This window comes from Nanorana parkeri, unplaced genomic scaffold, assembly GCF_000935625.1.
Source record: "Nanorana parkeri isolate BGI_ZX_2015 unplaced genomic scaffold, ASM93562v1 scaffold424, whole genome shotgun sequence".
Lineage (NCBI taxonomy): Eukaryota > Metazoa > Chordata > Amphibia > Anura > Dicroglossidae > Nanorana > Nanorana parkeri.
Genome location: NW_017306692.1, coordinates 939,368 through 961,557, shown reverse-complemented (window position 1 = coordinate 961,557; position 22,190 = coordinate 939,368). Strand labels below are relative to the sequence as shown.

At 43.4% G+C, this 22,190-nt stretch overlaps 1 protein-coding gene across 1 annotated transcript in view; it reads right to left on the bottom strand.

Moving 5' to 3' along the window:
• AHCTF1 (AT-hook containing transcription factor 1) overlaps positions 1 to 22,190 on the bottom strand; it is a 64,595-nt gene that overhangs the window by 29,819 nt on the left and 12,586 nt on the right. The window contains exons 3-20 of the mRNA XM_018559970.1: positions 20,732 to 20,985; positions 18,894 to 19,074; positions 17,597 to 17,804; positions 17,141 to 17,254; positions 11,116 to 11,197; positions 8,589 to 8,745; positions 8,365 to 8,497; positions 8,097 to 8,275; positions 6,754 to 6,815; positions 5,571 to 5,699; positions 5,392 to 5,482; positions 5,217 to 5,306; positions 4,964 to 5,104; positions 3,811 to 3,915; positions 1,717 to 1,810; positions 790 to 910; positions 658 to 714; positions 22 to 168 (exon numbers count right to left, since the gene is read on the bottom strand). Of these exons, the coding sequence (XP_018415472.1) occupies positions 22 to 168; positions 658 to 714; positions 790 to 910; positions 1,717 to 1,810; positions 3,811 to 3,915; positions 4,964 to 5,104; positions 5,217 to 5,306; positions 5,392 to 5,482; positions 5,571 to 5,699; positions 6,754 to 6,815; positions 8,097 to 8,275; positions 8,365 to 8,497; positions 8,589 to 8,745; positions 11,116 to 11,197; positions 17,141 to 17,254; positions 17,597 to 17,804; positions 18,894 to 19,074; positions 20,732 to 20,985 (2,345 nt within the window). The remainder of the gene's footprint in view (positions 1 to 21; positions 169 to 657; positions 715 to 789; positions 911 to 1,716; positions 1,811 to 3,810; positions 3,916 to 4,963; positions 5,105 to 5,216; positions 5,307 to 5,391; positions 5,483 to 5,570; positions 5,700 to 6,753; positions 6,816 to 8,096; positions 8,276 to 8,364; positions 8,498 to 8,588; positions 8,746 to 11,115; positions 11,198 to 17,140; positions 17,255 to 17,596; positions 17,805 to 18,893; positions 19,075 to 20,731; positions 20,986 to 22,190) is intronic.

Here is a 22,190-nt window from a genome sequence, read left to right as displayed (position 1 = left end):
AAAAAAAAAAAAAAAAAGTACCTGATAATCATTGTGATCCAGCAGCCAAAATCCTTGAATAAGCTTTACGAGTCCACATGGGACAGAAAAAGCAGTAGGGAATGATTCTATAGCAGAATCAGGCTTGTCTGGAAAGGAGTACATGATGTCCAATAAAAAATAAATTGTCTGACAAAAGGTTAAAGAAATAATCAGAATCAGGCAAAAGTGAAAAATACATTTTATGATTTGTAAATATTGTACTAAACACGTGTAACTGCTTAGAGCCACTAGGATCATAAGCATACATATTTCCTCTGGCAAAGTAAGCCGTGTACAGCAACATCTAGGGGCTAAAGCGCAAACACCCCCAGGGACACCAGAGGAATGGCTACAGATGCAGGGCTTTATATATTTGTATGGCTCAGACTTGCAGAAGAGGGCATCTAAACAAATGATCCTGCCTCTAAGGGACAAGAAAGCGTGTTTACAGAGAGGTGTTGTCTCATATACAATGGCCAGGCAAAGGTGATAAGAGGCAAGTGTACACTAGGCACAACAAGGGTAAGTTGGTTTTAACATGGTCAAGCCACAAAAGGGAACTCAGTTGCCGAGGTAGCCCTGCTTTAATTGCTTTACCATAAAATACTAAAGTAACAGACTTCATAGAAAGGATACAATAGCATGCTTGCTTATTTCATCAGCATTTTCTAGGAGATACAGATCCAAAAGTGCCTGAAAAACAAAACAAAATGGATTAAGCAACCAGTTTCCCAAATCCAACTGAATGACAAAATAACAGATACATACATGTAATGTGGCAGGTGGATATTTGCCTGTGCCTCCATCTCTCTTCCATAACTGCTCAACTTTTTCCCCAAGGTGGCAAACCATCCCATCAATCATCAACGAACTGGCATTCCATTTGCCTCTGTGAGTGAAAAGGGAAGAGGGGTAAATATTTTACCCTTTTTTTTTCAAAGCACAATGAAACACATTTGGGCATTACAATTTAACGAACAATCCCCTCTAGCCACACAAATTACCGCATTTTGCGCACCCTACCATAGGCCGCAGGGGTTCTGTGACAGCAGCTACAGTTAGTGACAGCTGAGACAGGTGGCGCTCTGATTACAACGCCACCTGTCTCAGTGATCACACAGAGCAGACGAAGAACGGACGTGAGCTTCTATGCCGTGGTCACGGGTCCCCCAGAGGAGTGGGGGGCCCCGGACACGATCGCCGCTCAATTTGATACAAGTGATCTGATTAGATCACTTGTATTAAACAAGCCGGCAAATCACTTGTATGTAAACATGCATCGCGGCCTGTTTTTACATTTTGGCACTTTCCCGTTGCGCACACGAGTGGGCGTGGCTGAACAGACGTTTAAAACCACCCGCTCAAATCCAGGGAGCTCCCTGCTGGCCGTCTTTTTACAACGGCTGGCCGGGAGGCAGCTAAACTGATGACGATTCCACCGGATTTGTGCCATGCTTCTCTTGTTCCGGCATTTTCAGTAGGTGTCGTTTTGCAAAGATTTGGAGTAGTCATTTGTATCACTTCATATTTTCCTCCTGCATTTAGCCATCTAATCTGAAAATATGTGCAAGCTCTAGGCATTTTACTGCGGGTTTTCTTTTATGTAACTAGTTGTAGATCTCCATCCTATTTCTTCAGACAGTATATTAGTGAGAGGTAGATATTAGGATTTATTGTAAATATTTAGTAGCTTACCTAGATACGTTATCTAACTTCTTCCGTCGCTCTGCGTAGTACTGCTGCATTCGATTGTAATTGTAGCAAGGCCTGGTCAACTGCATAGCTTCATCTGAACAAACACAGGGGGCGGGGAAAGCAAGTTTAGAAACATAAAAATACCCTTACATTTAAGCAGCTTGAATTTTAAGTAAAAATTAGGATTTTTGCACTCATTATAAAATCATTTACTTGGAGTACAGCGACACAAAGTCATGCTGTTTGGTAATAGTGCCACCTACAGGAGCAGGGGACTCTGGAAAACAAATTGTAAGCCACTACCAGCAGCATGCCTCAGTTTTTTTTTTAGCAAAGCAGTACCAACAACATAATCAAATAGAGGGGTTAGGGCTGTGTCCCTCAATGGATTCCAAGAAAAGGATTTTGAAGCTCAGTTAAAAAGTGTAAATAGAGTGAACATTTTCTTTCTTACTGATATTTTGAACTTCCATTTGGTTTTTATTGTTGTCCCGGTCGCCAATGGGGAGATTCTCACTGTTCCAGGACTCCAATTGAAAGAAAATCTAAGATTTTAAGTCTGAACTGGAACAGGAATAGATGAGGACAATGAGTCCGGTGATGTTGAAGTTAATTTTCCTTACTCTGAAGAGATTGCATCTTACTTCCGGTTGTGTCTATGGGTCTAGAAGTAAAGGCTATTTTCCCCAATAGGCCATAGACAGCAACCATTACCCTGTGTATCAGAGGCACCATCCTTTGCATATATTTTCAGTCCCAATTAGCACAGTCATCTCATGCTGTGCTTTGTGAATGGCAAAGCAGAGTTACTGGAAAGAGACCACCAGAATGGTTTTCATTTACACCAGCTTTGTTGATGCTGGCAATTGCCTGGTAGTACAGCAGGTTCTTAACATTCCAGGTTGGGCAAGCTTTAAAAAAGTTAGGAGAAATACAAATGCCTGTTGTAGGTAAAGGGCTAATTGGGACTGAAAAGATACAGAAGGATGGGGAGAGTTGGGTTTTATTTTATAAGCGTGGCAAAAAAAAAAAAGAGGCAACAATGCCAAATAATTTGATATTTTGAACAATGGATTCCATAACACCAGCATAGCATTAATCATTGCCCAACAAAGAGGGGCCCTGCGTGGCACTGATCTTTTAATTTAGCTTCTGTTGATTTTACAATTAAATTTAAAAAACATTTGAAGATGCAGTCTATCGTTGATCTCAGGTCTACAGTACTGTTAATTGGGTAGTTAGAAATAACATTGTTTCACTCACAGGGTTAAAGCCATTGAGGTTAAGGGTAGGCACTATCTCAATGGTGATGTAATAAAATGAGAACACCTTTTTTACTGAGATCACTGAAAAATGATGTTGGTGCTATCACGTAGAGTCAATGAATTATGGCCACACGGAATGAATTATTTTAGATATTATAACAAGATAATATTTATATGTTAAGTTTTTATAGTTAGAACTTGGGTGAAGGTTGTATGGAAATTATTGTAGTTTGTCACAATTAATTACCAAGTATATGTATTAATAAAATGAATGAGTAGGAGCGCTTATGAAACTCGATAAATAGTTGGAATCTCCATCGTTATCGATGGGTGTAGACCTCTAATTAGAGTATTTCGGATGAGGTTACCTTTTTGGGGTGGTTTTATTACATTATATGTTTGAAATGGTTTCGGAGATTAATAGACTAAAATATTGGGAGGACTGCTTCAGATCTGGTGGACACCAAAATGTTTAAATGAAACATATACCGTATGTGTTATGGTATAATTGATTGTTTATTTTGAAAAAAACAAATAAAAGACTTTGTAGGAAAGAAATAACATTGTTTCAGAAGTTTCTGGGTTCCTTTAAAGCACTTTCCCAGGTCTATTTCACCTGCAGTTGACTTGCATTTGATCTACTAAGTTGCAATAAGCTGCTACTGCATACACATCAACTTGCATGACAAGCAAAGCAGATCTGATGTGAATAAAAACCCCATACGCAGACCATATGTCTCACTGGATTCTCTACACGATTCCATTACATTTTATTTCCAAAAGGTTTCAATAATTAGCACTATAAAATACAAAATCGCTTTTTCCTCACCTGAGTAATCTGGTAGAAGCCCACATCGACAAAACCAAAGCACAATAGAGGCATACTGAGCTAAGAGCTTTGTCACTGACTGTTTATTTGCAAGATCAATAAGCCCTATTGAACAAAGAAATTAAAAATTAGATAAGGCAAAATAATGCAAACATATTGCTTTACTGTAAAAAAAACACGCTCCAATATGGATGGCGCCCAAGAAACATTTTACAGAAAAGCTTCAAGAGCTGGTCTACAAAGTAGTTAAACAAGGGAGATGGATTAATCTGCCCTTAGCAAAAATGGCCATTGTGAGACGAATGGGGGAGGGGAAGAAAAATAAGGTATACCAAAAAATAAAAAGCCAGCAAGTATCTGTTTGTAGATCATCATTACTAAACATCTCTAAGGGTGCTTTTGTTGTTATTTTGAAGATATGGGTACATTTACTTTTTTTATGAGTCTTGCCTTACCTTTGCAATTCAATCACATCAGGGGTGCGGAATTCCTATCACCCAACACCCGGGACATGCAGTTCCAAGTGCTTGGCAGGTGTTTTTTTCTACATTTAGCCCTGATCAGGCAAGGGCGGCTAAATGTACAGCGGAGAAGCCGCCGCCCATTTTCTACAAGTTCCCCATACTGCCATCCAGCACAGCCCGGCGCTATGGATTTTGAATTTCGCTTGCAAATTGCAAGCACTCGGTCAGGTGACCATGCTGACCAATGAGGAGCACTTAGCACGGTTGAACACAGATTTAGATAAAATTATTTTTTGTATCACAACAATTAGATTGTCATGAGGGACAAGTAGATTGGGCACCCCGCTTTAGTCCTTGGACAAGTATTTTTTTTTTTTTTTATTTCCACACCCACATCGTCACAATTTGTAGTTTACATAGACAAAAATGGAGCAGTACGGGCACAAAGAAAATAAGAACATGCAGCTGTGGGATGTGACATTAACGTGAACATGTTACTTTGGCACGTTTCATTAACTGTACCAAAAATGCAAAAAGATTAACTAGGCAGAAGTGCTTTGAATTAAATTTCAGAGTCAATCACACACCAACCAGATATAGTGGTAGTTGTTTGCATCTTACAAGGATAACCCAGTTTAGTCTTATTTAATTTTATCACACCAGAAACAAGACAGTGATAATTGCAGTACCTTGTTTAGTAAGTTCTTGGGCTTCCGTAATAAAACAGTTCAGGACAGTGGTCAGGTTGCGGAGACGCAGCTGACAGTGATGTAGAGAATGCAGTGTTTGAGGGTCAATAAAATTACAAGATCCATCAAACAACGGAAGGCCTGTGAAGCAAAATACCATATTTTAATAAATGGTAAAATGTAAATATATACTGACTGTCCAAACAATAATCCAAAAATTACTTCAATATTAAACTGTGTAGAGGACACTTACAGAGTCTGTCAAATTCTCTCTTTACAAGAGACACTTTATTCCACGTCCACTCCAGAACAAAGCGCAAGTTGGTTGCAGATCTTGGTTGCTCTTTAAACAAAATGTAGTACTTAGTACCAAAAAACAAAGCAAATGTAATATTACATAGCAATGAAGAAGAATAAGTAATACTTACCTTCTGCAGTCCATAGTTTGATACAGCGAGTTAAAAGGCTTATGGAACTAGTTTCAACAGCTGTTGATAACACAGCTTGTAACTGTTCTTCCTAGATATTAAAACAACGTTTTAAAAATTACGCCAAGTTTTGCATTTAGCAACAGCATATTGGTATACAAACTTAAAAAAGTGCTTACTTGACTCAAGCTTGAAGGCTGAACATCAGCAAGTCTTGGAGACAATAGACCAGCTACTAAGCATCTACTATAGCCATCAGGTATTGTTTCATTTAAGGATGAGCCAGAATTCTTCAAAAAGTACAGAGTCTAGTTTAAAAAGAAAACAAAAAAATGTTGTGCTATTTTTATTGTTCAGCTGAATAGCCGTGGTTTTACATCGTCAGGGACAACAAAGGGGACATTTAGTGCCAGCCAACAACCAGCAGTGGTTAGCCTTTGCCAAGTGGTGATAAATACCCTACAATTGTGGTGCCCCACCCGGAAGCATCCAACAAAAGAATAAAAATACTCATACCAAATGTCTAAATATCGGAGTCTTGGATCTTAAACCAGCACCCTAACTTGGATACACATACCCTTAGATATCAATGACAGGGTTGATTAAGTTACGAGGGGTGAGGGGAGCACCCACTAGGAACTGACTACAGAACTATTGGCCTTTTTCCAAACTAGCACAGATACCGACCATTAGAAGGACCTATCTGATTTTCTTTTCTTTTTTTTCTCTTTAATAGTTTTATATTTGGTTGTTGACACTGTATTTGCACTTTAATGTTTATATAGCTGTACAAGCGACATTTGATGCCAAATACTATGTAAAGTGTTTTGTTAATTTTATACTGAAATCCAATAAAAAAACCAAAAACATTGTTACATAAAAACAAAAACAAAAGAATAATAAAAATGAGCAATAAACAGGATGGCGTAATCACTGATGGATTTTTACTGCACAAGTTTCTAATTAGAATCCGATTGTGTGCAAATCAAACTGCCTTTTACTTTTTCAACAGCTTTTTGCCTCTCTACAAACTATTACAGTTGGCTGCACAGGGTTGCAAAGACCTGCAATAGGTTTACCATAAAACCTTTTCACTTAAAACACAACTAAAAACCATGCCCCGTGTCATATTTTATATTAGCACAATGCTACTTTTGCATGAAAGAGGAGAATTTATGATTTAAGGTACAATTTAATGCTTCACGTTAAGGCTCTTAATGGCATATCTGTGCAACAGAATGGATAACTATCACTCGTGATGTTCAGGTATATTACTATGAAAAGACTGATTGACATGTTTAAAGCATTTAGTGGCTAATATACCAAACACAGGCTATTAAAGTAGACTAAAAATGACCTTACCTCTTTCTGAAACCCAGTGCAAGTAATATGAATTAGTCCAGAGCTCAGCAAACATGTGGCATCTTAAAAATAGAGGAAAAGAAAAAAATCATATTGCAAATAAATCACACATTTTTTTTTTGGAGGACTAAACACAGGTTTTATACAGTTAGCATGGCCAACATGGCAATTAATTGCAAGTAGACAGAATTTAAGCACTTCTAACGGCCAGATCTCCCTTTTTAGAGAAGCTGAGTAACTAATTAGTTAAGTGCTAATTAGTTAAGAAAACAAAAATGCATTGTTCCACTTTCTTCATTTAAAAAATTAAGAACCTGTCAGTGAGTAGTACAGAATGTAAATGCAATATGGGAAAGAGCAACATTTCTTTCCAATATCCTATACAGTGTCCCCGTGTATCCCAAATGAAAAGATGATTAAAAGAACCTTTCACCGATTATGCACATCCATTCCGTCGCTGCCTGTGCATGGCAAAATTGAGGCAACTGTCAACAGAACGCATGCTACCAAACTACAGTTTATGCGTATATAAAAATGGAAAGCTAATGATCTACATACATTTAATGTATTACTGCGATTCACCTAAGCTTGATCCAAATATGCACACAAGAATAGCAACCAACATCTAATGTATGCAGATAACCAAGTGTGTAATCTGAGCTTGTCCCACCTCAAACCAGAATCCCAGGGGCTAAAGGAATACAATCCGGAAGCAATTTAAAATATAAAAAGATATATTACAAATTGGTACATATCAAATAAAATAACCTATAATAAATGACCTGGATGAATGAGAACCTTCACAGACTAATAAAAGAACCTACGGACACCAAATCACCTAGTGTAAATGAGGCCTTAGAGATATTGTAGTCTAAAGGGTTTTAAGCTATTTCAAATGCTGATTAAATCATTTACAATGGATACTGCTTCTTGATCGAGTTTTAGTTTCCTGCAGAATCAGCTGGTCTAAGCACTGACCTGGACCCTGAGGGACTGGATATACTAATCTCCAATTGAACATATATTGGGTATCAAATGAATGTAGTTGGACATATGGGGATGTGAGACAGTTTATGGGCTTACGCTCCTGACAAAAATAACGCTTTATAGTGTGATCTTTTGTATACATGTTTTTATACTATTTATTGTATATAAAATAAATTCTATTTGATAAAAAATATCTCCAAACTGTGGTGTTATACCTCTCTTCAAACCCGTTTTCTATGTTAATTGCCTAAGGGGGACAGGTTGCAATAGGAGGCCGCTGTGTCAGCAAGTCACAATTGTGTTGTTCGAAATATAACAATGCTGTAAAAGTTCTGATTGTTACTGTAAATAATTACCAAAATTGTAAGTGCTGGGGTAGAAGAATTGCTCTGGAGGTGGGTATGATGTTGGAGCTCCTCTGCTAAAACTCCGCTCATGCACAAGCATATCAAAGATGCTGTCCTGAGTCACATTCACCACAGCTTCAAGTGACCAGAAAGCAATGTAGGAGCAATTTCTGAGAAACTGACCAGGCCTGGAACAAGAAATTGCATGGTGAAATAACAGTAAGAGTCTAACAGTAAGAGTCTAAAGTATCAAATTGTTTTCCCTCTGTACTCTTACCTTAAAGAATCAGGCATCTGGGCTTGATACCAACGATTTATGTCAAACACTGCCATATAGATTGATGGTTTACCATGCCCATAAGTAGATACTTGCCAGCTGAAGATTGTGACACTGGTATCAGGTGATGAAACTGATGAAAACAAAAATTTATACCAAAATATTTAGAATAAGCCGATATTAACAAATACATATATAAGACAGAAAACCTAAAATGAGCGCACCTTCATGAAGCCCATCTTCTCTTTCACTATGAGCACGAAATTTTTCTATGGTCTGACAGCCCAACAACTTTGTACTGTTGGTTTGACTTCTCAAAGACAATGACAATGAACTAGCTGAAAGATCCAAGCTGTATCTTTCCTCACAATATTCCAAGTGCTGTATAAAAAAACAAAAACAAAATCGTACGTGTAAAAATGCTAATTGTAATACACATCACTTCTGCATTCACAGCCCGGACGGGGATCAGCAAGGAGCTGATCTCCCGTCCTCCTCCTCCTGACGCCCTCGGAATCAAGGTGCCACGAACGAGCAAATATAGGCGATCGGCGGGCTATGGACCCGCTGATCGCCTATATGTGTAACACCCGGTAACGGGTGTGTGCACTGATCGGGTCTTTTCTGCCCGTGCGTGCCCGCTAGGGGGGCGCGCGCGAGCAGAAAAAAATTGCCGTCTGGAGACGGCAACCCGCAGATGCAGCAGTGCCGTCCGTCCGTTTTTCTACTACGGGCGGACGGCAAGAGGTTAAGCTAATCTGCCATGAATATGAACTCTGAATGTCTGAAATAAAATGTTATTAAACATCTACATATAAAAACAATTGCCCACGATTTTAATGTTGCAGACCCAAAAAAGTAGGGAAAAAATGTGTTGATATTGGGGAAAAGTTTTTCTTCCAGTGAACAACCATTACTTTTATGCAGATTTACTAATGGAGTTAAGAATCTTCAATCACATTTGTGGCTCTGTTCACGTTGAACCAATCCTGTGCAGAAAAAGTAAGAAGTTTGCTTTTTGCTTAACTTAAATCGAACCTTCATTTCAGTAAATTGAATGAAGATTATCAATTTTAATGGAGGGAAAAAACATCTCAACCTAATCAAAAAGACTGGTCTTCAAGAATCCAGGTCCTTCCACATGCACACGCCAACCATAATAGTTCCAATGCGACAAAGTCCATTTTACCTCTGGAATGCAGGATGTGAGTCATCCTAGCAGGACATGGTCACCCTAAGTTCTAGGACCTAGTTCTTAAAAACCCGGAAACCTCCCTCGCCAAATTCTCCTTCTCTCCCTAAAGAAAATTTAGGATGACGTTTAGGGCAAGTCTCCAGAAAGGTCTTATCTGTGTTAAAAATAAATCAGACTTGTGTACGTTTAACAGACAACCAAGGGAGGAAAGGATGTAGGATAGGAGTCCAAGGGTTAGGGAGTAGATACTTATCATCTGCAATTAAAAGAATCTCACCAGGTAGCAGATTCTCTGAAATCTAACACTGCCTTCAGAAATAAAACAATGTAAATAATCTTGAGGGTGAACAGACCGACCAAAGGGCAAAGCCCTGAATGTGGAACATGCAGCCTTTCCAGCAGATTGTTATCCTTGAGGCTCCTCGAAAAGGCATTTGACTGGGAACAGGTCATCTAGAATATGGGAAGGGGTATTTTTTACAGCTTTGTGCTTCTTGTTCCTAAATAGAAGAGTTGCAGTAGAGGTACAGTATAATTATTACTCTAAACCAAGTAAATAGCTTGGAAAACACATGTATTTAAAGTCAAAACATATTTTTAAAGTTTTGGATGAAGTGGGGAATAGTTAACATTTTAGTCTATTTTTTTTTTCCTGTCTGTAACCACAGCAATAAAACAATGTGAAGTTCTAACCACTTCATACTCAATACAAATGTGTTGTGGCAGGAAGCAAGGTAAAGTAATTGGGATATAACCCAAGATAATGGGTGGGTGCTGAGATGACAGCAGATGCCTCTGCATTTCAGTATCACGTGGTAGAAAAGTCACTTGCACTCCAATGAGAATTTCAGTCAGAGTTTGTTTGTCTATACGGTTGCGAAACATTCCAATACGATGTGACAAGTCTTTTGTCCATAAAGAACATTGACTGAAATTCTCACTGGAGTGAGTGACTTTTCTACCACAGGAAGCAAGGTAAAAGCTCCTGGTTAAAGGTTCTAACTTTTCCCCACTCTATCCAAAAGTAAGGCTTTAACCCCAGGTTGACCTGGTGAAAGTTGAAGGATACTTTCAAATAGCCAACACAAAGCCAAAGAGATGATAGCAAAATAACACATCTAACTCACTCTGCTGAAAGAATTATATAAAAAGGTAATGTAGTACAGATGTTCCTCACTTACCGACTTACCTGTTTTGCGGCCACTCGCACTTACGACGGAGCGCCGATCGACCTCCGACCTTGCGCGTCAGCGCGCCGTGTCGCCGGCGGAAGTGGTGTCCTCCGATCATTGCGGGTCCTGGTAAGTATTTTCATTGCCCGATGTACAGTACACTGTTCGTTACTGTACATCAGCAACGCTATACTGTACTAATGCAGTACAGTACAGTATAGAGTTCCTCACTTAACGACCAATCCGTTTAACGACCTGGTCGTAGGAACGGAACTCGGTCGTTAAGTGAGGAATACCTGTATATGAAACACGCATAAATAAAAGCAGAGAGTCTACTGTATTTGCATATTTAAGGGCAAGAAGTGTTCAAATACATTATTGTACCTCATAAATAATTTGTCCCGATGCCAAGCATTTTCTGTCACCGAACGCCAACTGCAACAAATGTAGGCTTATATCTTTTCCACTAAAATAGAAAGTTAAAATGATTACATTATACATACTTACTATAAATCTACAGTAAGTCAATGCAAATTCTTCCAAATTACACAAACCACCCAGTAATTGTACAATATAAAACATGTCCATCAGTGGGCAGTACAGGATCTGGTATTTGGCAGTGGAATTATAGAGTGGGCCTTTGCACCAAGTGGGAGCAGGACTTAAAATAGTACTCCAGGAATTTTTGGTGGGGGCTACCCACCGCACTGCAAGAGTTAAGTGCTCATTTGTGTCTAGCGGCTAACATAACCGATATACTCGCCCAAAGTTTTAAGCCGACCAGCTGTCACGGCACTCCCCACAGCCTGTCCCCGCCGCAGCAGCAGATTGGAATGTTCCTCCGGGTCCTTATGTCTATGCACAGTGTATAGACGTCATGATTTACTGAACCTTAAACCGCTGCAGAGGGGGAGAGATATTACAGGGACTGGGCTAAGAAGAAGTCAGCTTGGGAGTTTTGGGTGAGTAATTCTTTGTTTTTTTAACCTAGACACAAATGAGCAATTAAAAGAAAAACCTTGAAGTTCCGCTTTAATCCCAGCATGGAAAGATGTTAGGGATTTGTGTACAGCTAGCGTTAGTATCCAAGGAGCTCCCCATAGACCAATTTGAAGACTAAAATAGAAACTTGCAGGCACCAGGTTACCTTTTGAAGCACATCAAGTAAACTTATTGGATGTACATACATAACTGGGGGAACCTGAAGTGCTTCAGAAGCAATATAGCTGACGTTTGGGAAAAGAATGGCGTACCCCATGTATAATAGAATGGATTAAAACACCAATATTGTCCCAAAAAAATAGGATTTTTGTACTCACCGTAAAATCCTTTTCTCTCCGTTCATTGAAGGACACAGGCAACAGATCGTAGATCCTGAATGGTAGGGTAATATCGCCACCTGCAGGAGAAGGACGCTAGGCACAAAACTAAAGACCAATTACAGCCTAGGGGCGGCCCCTGCCGGTGGCCAAACCCCCCACCTGCTGACAAGTCTCCAGTTTAGTAACAAGCAGTTAGGAGTGTACACCCCATAAAGAGGGCGGGGCCTGTGTCCTTCAATGAACGGAGAGAAAAGGATTTTACGGTGAGTACAAAAATCCAATTTTCTCTCCCGTTCATTGAAGGACACAGGCAACAGATCGTAGATCCTGAATGGTAGGGACGTCACCAAGCAGTAACACACTGAGGGATGGGCAACAACAAAACACCCAAAAGACCCCTCAAAGCGCCGCCTGCAACACTTTGCGCCCCAAACCAGCATCCCTCGATGCTAACACGTCCACCTTGTAGAACTTAACAAAGGTGTGAACAGAAGACCAAACCTGAGAACAGAGGCCCCGTGGCAGAAAGCCCAGGAAGCCCCAACAGCCCTAGCAGAATGGGCAGTGACAGGAAACGGAGGCTCACGCCCCTTAACGGCGTACGCCTGAGTCACAACAGTACGTATCCACCTAGAGATGGTAGCCGCCGACACGGCCCGACCCTTACGAGGACCCTCCGTGAGCACAAACAGGGAGTCGGTCCCGCGGAAAGAAGCCATAGATTCCAAAAAAAAAAAAACACGAAGAGCGTGGACCACATCCAAACAGTGGAGCGCACGCTCCTTCCTATGGACCGGCTTCGGACACAGGGAAGGTAAGACAGACAATGTCCTCATTCAGATGGAATGCCGACACAACCTTCGGCAGGAACGCCGGCTGAGGACGAAGAACCGCCTTGTCCTGATGCAAAACCAGCAACGGGGACATGCAGGACAAGGCAGCCAACTCCGACACCCACCGAACGGAAGTGATGGCCACCAAAAAGGCCACTTTCTGTGCCAGACATAAGCGGAATCCCCCGAAGAGGTTCAAACGGGGATTCCTGCAACACTGAAAACACGAGATTCAGATCCCACTGAGCCAAAAGGCGAGCGGACAGGGGGAGCAATGCGCGACACCCCCCTGAACAAAGGCGCGACCCAGAGCATTAGACGCCAAAGGCCGCTGGAAAAGCACCGCCAAGGGAGAGATTTGGCCCTTCACAGTACTCAAGGCCAGCCCATGAGCCACCCCGCGCTGCAGGAATGCAAGGATTCTGCTGATGGAGAATAAACGCCGGGACAGGGCCCCAACCTCACACCAGGCAAAGTAGGCCCTCCACGTGCGATGGTAAATCTTTCTAGACACCGCTAGCGATCTCTGAGCATAGTGGAAATAAACGCATCGGACAACCCCCGGTCTTTCAGGACCAGGCTCTCAACAGCCACGCCGTCAAAGCCAGCGACTGTAAAGAAGGACGGAACACTGGTCCCTGTGACAGAAGACCGAGGCACAGAGGCAAACGCCACGGGCGTCCACCACCCGCTGAACCACGTCCGCGTACCACACCCTCCGAGGCCAGTCTGGGGCCACGAGGATGACGGTGACGCCCCCGGCCGTGATCCGACGCAGCAGCCGAGGCAACAGATACAGAGGGGGAAAAGTAGACCGTAAGGACCCCAAGGAGCCACCAGGGCATCCACTGCACCGCCCAGGGATCCAGGACCCGGGCCACACACCTGTTCACCTTCCGGTTGAACCGAGACGACAGAAGATCCACCTCTGTCGTCCCCCAGCGACTACACAGCTGCCGAAAAACCTCCGGGTGCAGAGACCACTCCCCCGGATCCACAGACGATCAAAGACCCTGCACGGTCAAGGAGCCCAGGACCCTGCCCCAGCCCCAAAGGCAGGCGTCCGTGGTAACCGCCGTCCAGTGCACGGGAAGGAAAGACTTCCCCCGCACCAGGACCGGGGATTGAAGCCACCACCGCAGGGAGGCCCTTGCCTCCCGAGAGATCCGAATCTCCCTGTCCAAGGACAGGGGGGACTTGTCCCACTGCACCAGGATGTTCCTTTGCAGGGTCCTGGTATGGTGTTTTGCGCAAAAGGCACCGCCTCGAAGGAGGCCACCATGAGACCCAGGACCTGCATGCAAACCCAAATGGGCGACCACTGGCGAGTCCTCAGTAGCCGGACCTTGGAACGGAGCTTCAGGAGCTTGTCCCAGGGAAGAAAGACCCGGACCGCGACAGTGTCCAGAACCAAACCCAGATACTCCAGGCGAGGCGAAGGCACCAGGCAAGATTTTCGCAGGTTCAAAAGCCATCCAAACTCCTCCAAGGACCGCATCGTGACCCCCAGAGCTGTCACCATGGAAGAATGCGACTCTGCCCGCAGGAGCAGATCATCCATGTACCCCACGATCGCAACCCCCCAACGCAACAGCGCCAGAATCGGGGCTAGCACCTTGGTGAACACACGTGGGGCCGACGCCAGCCCGAAGGGCAGCGCCACAAACTGAAAGTGGTCCTCCCCCACCTCGAAACGGAGAAATCGCTGATGAGACTCGCAAATGAGGACATGAAGGTATGCATCCCGGATATCGATGGAGGCCAGCAGATCCCCTGACTGAGCCATGCCACCACAGACCGGATGGACTCCATCCTGAACCGACGGACCCACACAAAGGTTTTCAAGAGTTTGAGGTCCAGGATGGGCCGTACCCCCTCTTTCTTGGGCACAGTAAAGAGGTTTGAATAAAACCCTTTGAATCTTTCCGCGGAGGAACAGGCACAATCACCCCCTGGGACCAAAGGTCCGCCACCGCGCGATGGAGATCCGCCAACCGCGAAGGGGATAGTCGCGTGTTGGACGGGAAGAAACGGTTGCCCGGCCGGGACAGAAACTCAATCTTGTAGCCCGAAGAAACCAGCTCCCGGACCCAAGAGTCGGAGACGTGGGCCAGCCAAAAATCCGCAAAGAGCCGAAGGGGCCCGACCTTCATGCGGACTGGGGCTTGCCGGAGGGTTTGGCAGACTTGGGATGGACTGGCAAAGCCCGTTTCCTAGGCGGACGCTGCGTCAAGGCGCGCTCAATGCGTGACACAAAACCATCCATGGCAGAGGAAAAGACCTCCAAGGACAGTGCGGTACATGCAGAACCGACCACCCCCCGTGAGGAACCCGAGGGGCGCACCGGAGACTGGCAAAGGAGCGCAGGTGTGCAGGCCGCACAAAGAGGGGACCTAGAGGGGTCCGCAGAGCGAAGCCCACAGCCCTCACACGGCAATGCAGCCCTCACACGGCAATGCAGAGGAGTCATCCCTGCGATCCATGGCTCCCACAAAAAAACACTCCCCAGACCGGAGACGACCACAGCAAGAGAGAGAGAGAGACCCAGCAGTACTCACGATCCCCAGGTCATTGTCTCAGCCCAGCACCAGCTCTGCAAGGTGCAGGAGAGCTGCACACTTGTGTCCGTCCTCCGCGGCGTCCCAGGCCGAAAGGAAGACGCTTAGAGGAAGCCCGGGCGGAAGTGACATGCAAGAAAGGGCACTTTGCCCAAATCCAAGGTGGCGGCCAAGCAGCAGCTGCCGCGGGTGCGGCCGACCCATCTAAAAACGGCCCCAGGCTCTCCCAGTGTCCCAAGACCACCAGAGGAAGCCCCACCGAAGTCCCCGCCAGCCAGGGACCGAGCCGGAGCAGCTACAAGCTAGGGAGGGCGCCTGCCCACATCCAACATGGCAGCCGTGGAGCCGGCCGGAGGCCGCGATCAGACCAGGGCCTCGAGTAGTGGCCGCTGCCGCCGAACGATCGGCAGTAGCCGCGGATGTCTCTGCACACGCTGCAGCAGCTGAACACACCCCCATCCCCTAGCCCCCCAGCGGCAAACCCCCACAGGAGGTCCAGCCACCCCCAGACTGCACACCATGAGGTAGGAGGGGAGGGGGGAACAGGCAGCCAGGGAATGCAGCTGTGACAAACAGCGCAGCCCCAGCACAGCATCTTACCACCTGAAGATGTCACGAGCCCCTCTACAGTCTCCACCACCACATACATACCCCCCTTCGAGGATCCACAGTCAGGACGAGTAGGGGAGTGGTGGACACAACGCCCCGACCGTAGCCACGGCGCCGCCAGCCTGCGCGGAATGCTGTGACAGGAAGGCCAGGACCACCTGTCATATGCACCCCACCGGGACGAACCCATAGGCGTCGAGAGGAAGCCAAAGTCGCAGCCGACCCACCGTGGCAGAGCCTGCATGCGCTCGTCGGTCACGCAGGGGAGACTACAAGGATCTAAAACATCCAGCGTGTCGCCCTGGTGACACTTGCTTGAAGAAACAGCGAAAAAAATGGAGGAAAATAAATTCCCAAAGAAATTTTTTTAGCTCCTTACTCCTGATGCTAGGCAAAAAACTGGAGACTTGTCAGTAGGTGGGGGGTTTGGCCACCGGCAGGGGCCGCCCCTAGGCTGTAATTGGTCTTTAGTTTTGTGCCTAGCGTCCTTCTCTTGCAGGTGGCGATATTACCCTACCATTCAGGATCTACGATCTGTTGCCTGTGTCCTTCAATGAACGGGAGCGAAATTATGTTTTTAGAAATCCTGTAAGCTTCTCAAAAGCCATTTCTACTCCTAATGGAGCCAATGAGTCCTTGTTTCTACAGTGTGTATACAGCAACTGTACGGAGATCTTGGTAATTATGCTGCCATGAGGTTTGAATAAAGGAGACTAGTCAACAAAAAAAAAAAGCTACCTGGCAGACCCATGTTTTCAAAAGTAGGGCTGCAACAACTAATGGAATAAATCGATCATGAGAATAGTTGGCAACTTTTCTCATCATCGATTAGTGGGGAGAGAGAGAGAGAGAGAGTTTTTTTTATACAACCAATCGATTAATCGGAAAAAGTAAATCGGTTAACAGATTATGTAAATAATGGTTAGCTGCAGCCCTATTCAAAAGTCTGCAGGTTAGAAAAGTTAGTTTTCGTTATCTGAAAACATTTTCTGGGTCAGCATTTCCAGAAGAGGTCTACAATGGAATATCCCATAATTCTCTTATAAGAGAAATTTTTTAAATAGAACCTTGAATCAGTGGAACATACCTCTGAGTGGCCTGAACAGCCCAAAGATAGCAGCAATTCCGGGGGTCATTCTCAGGCTCTTGAAAAGTAACTGCAGACACAGGAACCTTTCCCCCTTCAATTTGAACATGGTATCTGTTGCAAAGATGTGTATATAATGGAAAGCATGAGAATCCACAATAAAATTATGACGGAACACATTTCTTTGTAGTCTCTTGTAAAAAGAGGCAGTAAAAATGCTGCAGAGCCTACAATATGAACTAAACATCTCTACATATGGAGTCATTGTCAGAATATAACCAATTACAAAGCAATCATATGAAAACACAAGTCAGCAAGCAAAATCACACTCGAATCTCAATCATGTACATAGGAAAACTCTTCAGGCCATTCTATGCCAATTTTAAAGAATAAAGCCAGAACATGCCAACCCTAAATATACATTCCTACCAAACCCTAAAACAAAAAAGGACTCACTCTCTTCGTAAAGTTTTCATGTTCCATAAGGAGAGATATCCATCAGAGAATCCAACAGCCAGCTGGTTAGTTCTGCTTATAAAGCTGAGTGCAGTTACTGACGTTCCAGATGGAGCTAGCAATTGAAGACATAAATGTCGACGTTCTCTTGATGCCGCTTCTCGCAGTTTTGGAATTTCGGCTGGAATTCCACTCATTACTTCTAAGTCTGTAAATTTAAACTTGAATTTACTTTTATAAACTGATACAATGCTTCAACCAGACAAATATATGCAAAAAAAAATGGGTATTCACTGATTTTATGAAAGTGAATACCCTTCGGTGTACCTGTAGTAACAGTAAATTTAATAATGCTAGGAAGTGGACCACTTGTCTGAGCCTGCTCATACCACACTTTTAGCCCATCACTGTAGCTGAAACTACATGCAAGCACCATAGCTGTTTTACTCAAGTGGTCAACTTCCAAGTTTAGAACTGCTACGTGTTTAAAGCGGAACCCCAGACTTACCTTCAGTCTGATTTTACTGCACACTTTGAGATGCCATTCTGAGCTGTGAGCGAACAAGCACACCCAGGCTCCCATAAGAGCAAAGACTTAACTCACCACCAACATGGTGGGGACCCTACCAGTGAGGTTACAGCCACCGGCAAGATTAAGAAGACATGCCCCATCCTATTTTCCGTTGCCTATTCAGAGGGCATACCCTCACCCTTCCCCTTGCGGGTGCAGCTAGAAATGATTTGGTTCTCTGAGAGAAGTCCGTTCTAAGCACATTAGCATAAAACTGAGGCTCGCTGGGAGTGGGAGGGGTTGTATTTGGTTGGCTTGCCAGTGTGTAATCTCATGAAGGAAGCTGCATTAGCCTAACTACATTATTACTCTGGTGCCTCTTAAATGTACAACTGAGAAATACATATCCATCTTCACACAGAATGACACTATTAAGATTCCAGTTCCAGCAAAGATCCGGAATTAATGGTCTTGTGTAACAGAGTGGGAGTGGATTGCAAAATAAGAGTGCAGTCTAATAAAACTCCACAGATGCAAGAAAAATAGTAACTAACGACTCTCCTCTGTATGTTCTAATGTGAAAGCTACCTTTAGAAAGTGTGAGTGATCTACAGTATGTGAACTACCCTTTAAAGATGCAAGCTCCACATTTCTAGCTTCACAGGTTATCTATAAAATTAATTTACACAGGGAAAAGAATTTCATATCTCAACATTTTACAATAGAGGATTGGGTGTAAATATAACATTCCTTAGAGGGGGAAAAAAAAATAGAAAGCAAGAGTACCTGATGCTTCCATCTCATCCTGATTTCCCGATACATCATCCATGCATAAATCAATAAGAAGAACATGTCCAACATCTGTAACCACTGCAGCAACACCAAAGAACCATCTTAAACTTTGGTGTAAATGTTGAGTGCTTGCACTAGCTCCACCATGATTGATTATAGGTTCAACAGACGTTACCTAAGTATACATAATAAAAAATTAAATTGGAAGGAGGGTTAGTCAAACTTATGTAAAAGTACACAGTTGTATCCTAGCTGATATTACAGCAGGCCTGTCTGCTATACAACAAATAATTCTGTTGACATTTTAGTCAAGTAACGTCTGACTCCAAATGCTTTGTATTAACTCCACTTTCACAGCCAAATTTGTGAAAATGAAATTACCTCCACCAATCTGCTCCATCTCCCCCTCTGCGACTGCCAGTGTAAGATCTGTACCCCGAACACTGCATCAGAGCACTATGTATTCGAAATGACACTTACAAATGGCAAGCACTCATTGATCAGCGAGGTCAACTGACCAATAGGAAGTTCTACTGACCAATGTATGGTCTCCATTTGCGAGAGTAAATTGAAATACATAGCACGGGGCTGCAAATTTGTGTATGGTGCAGGGACCGTACACCGTGAGCCACAGAGATGAAGCAGCGTTCTTTCAAAGTTAAGCGCAGCGGGAGATGACAGTGAGGATAATTCAATTTTCCCAAATTTGCTAGGGAAAGTGGCATAACCCTTTACATTTGGAGTAAGGAGGAGTTAATGTTTCTATCAGCTTTTAATTTGTGTATGCGACTCCGTAGTTATATACACGTAGTTTCCCTCATTATCCATTTATATTACCCTAGTACAAAAAATGGTGATGGTGGGTGCTTCTTCACACGACAGGAAGGCAGACTCATACAACGTTAGGCCTTGTTCACACCAAATGCAGACCAGATCCGGTCAAGTTTCTGCACACGCAGTGCAGTGGGTTGTGCCGCGTTTTGGATGCGTTTAGGGCCGGTTTTGGTTAATTAAAAAAAAATGTTGTTTTTTTTTAAGTTTAACATGGGCTTTCAGGCACTTGCATGCGTTTTAGATGCGTTCCAGACCAGATCCAGAGCAGGTAAAATAGGGCTTGCCGCAGTTTTTTCATCCGGTCTGGATCTGGTCTGGACCCGCACGCTGCGATGTGAACTGGAGGTCAAAATACCATAGGAATACATTGGACACAGTTTTGATCCGGTCTGCGCCTGCTCTGGTCTGGTCTGGATCTGCTCCGCGCTTGGTGTGAACAAGGCCTTAGGAGTTCCAACTAAAAGTGTGTTGCATCCTCAAAGAGATTGTCCAGCATTTCCTTTCCCGACAGGTACAGGTTGGCAATAAACCCCAAACAGAAGCCCTAAAATTTTCCCATTCTACTAAAAATGAAAGAAGATGTTTTGACTGGAGTTGAGATTTAAAGGATAACTGTACTTTTAGAGAGGTAGAAAGTGGGGAAAATAAAATAACTATACTAAAGTTTGATACTCATCTGTCCACACATTTCATTAGATCCATGCCCTGTGGCCAACAGCAAGGAGAGATTGTAGTGGTGGCTATTTTCAGTTTCTCTGTGGGCTGACTGTGGATCTGGCCGGGGCGTGGGTAGGGGAGAATAAATGGTGTTTGAAGAGAGTGTAGAATTAAAAGGACAATTTAAAAGTTATCCTTTAAGCTTTTCCAGAAACCTTTTACTTATGTACCACAGATCAGCAGAGGCTCTTAACTGGCACGGGCAACTAAGATCAATGCAATAAATGAACACTGTACACCTTTGAAGTGCATAAAAACACACAAATGCAAAAAGTACATACCGAACCAGGAACTACGACAGCTTTAACTACTCTTGAAATGCCAACATCATACAGGCAGAGAACGCTGCTTTCTGCTTCCACTAGTCCCACAAGTAATCCAGTCTTCTTTTGCCAGGAAAACTCTTTGACTGTTACAACAGTAGGAGGTCGTTCAGTCACTCCACTAAAATGGTAGGCAGAAAGTCTTTCACCAGTTACAGCATTAGTAACTTCCAGCTGAGGTCCACAAGCCAACCAAGCTAGTCCAGCTTTACCTTTAAAAATAAAAGTAGCAATAGTTATCCCAAAAATTTAGACACTGAGGGGTGCGTCTGTAGGAAAGTATTCTAGCAGTTCTTAAATTGGTTATTCCTTTCTTTAGGTATATGTGTACAATAAGCTTTTGTATAGCTTCCAGCAAACTTCAAATAGCATTTAAGCTTTGAAAGAACCATTCAGCTCCAGTTTGGGTAGGTTAAGCACAAAACAAGCTGCTAGCAGGTGTCAGCAGCACTTAAAGCATGCTATAAAGCTAGCTGAAGGTTGCTAGCTCCCCAACTGGATGCTGTACAGGTTGCTCTTAACCACTTGCCATCCGGGAATTTTCTTACTATTTGCGCACACATGATAAAATATACATTTTTGGCTAGAAAACAGCTTCAGACCCCTAACAATGATATATTTTCTGAAAGCTGAAGCCCTGTGGAAAATATAAAAAAATGCTAGGTGCAATTTTTTACGTTGCACGGTTTTTGCGCAAATGTTTATCAAACCCATATTTTTAGGAAAAAATAAACTAAATTCAAATTTAGTGCACAGAAACCTAATATAATACCCAATTTTTTGGTAGAATATGAAAGACGGGATCACGTTGGGTAAATAGATGCCAAACATGTCAAGCCTTAAAATAGCGTTTTTGGTATTTGGAAATACCCAAAATTTCCAATAGGGAACATTTTAAACGTGTTTACCGTTAATCAGTTTAGTGCTGTCATTGACAGTGCTAGAATTATTGCTCTCGCTCCGACATTCGCGGCGATATTTAAAATGTGTAGCGCAATTGTCATTTTCGCACGTAGGCGCACCGACACGTGTTTGCGTGTGTATGTGCACGTGGGGGACAGGGGTCTTAAAACATTTTTTTCTCCATTTTATAATTTTTCTTTTAGGTTACTTTCATTTTTAAAACTTTTTAACACTTTATTTAATTTTTTTCCCCACTAACCCTATTGCTACTACATAGGGAGCTAACAAGCACCTTATGTAATAGCAGATAGGGTGTGACAGGTCCTCTTTATGGAGACATCAGGAGTCTTGCAGACCCCTAATGTCACCTAGGGACCCCAAAGAAGCTGAGGAAGCAGAGATCTGCTTCCCCAGCTTCATCTCCTGCCTCTAAGAGGCAGAGACTGTACAGTGACACCGGAAGTGATGTAATACCGCTGAATCTCTCTCCAGTCGCTTCGGGGAGACCCGCCGA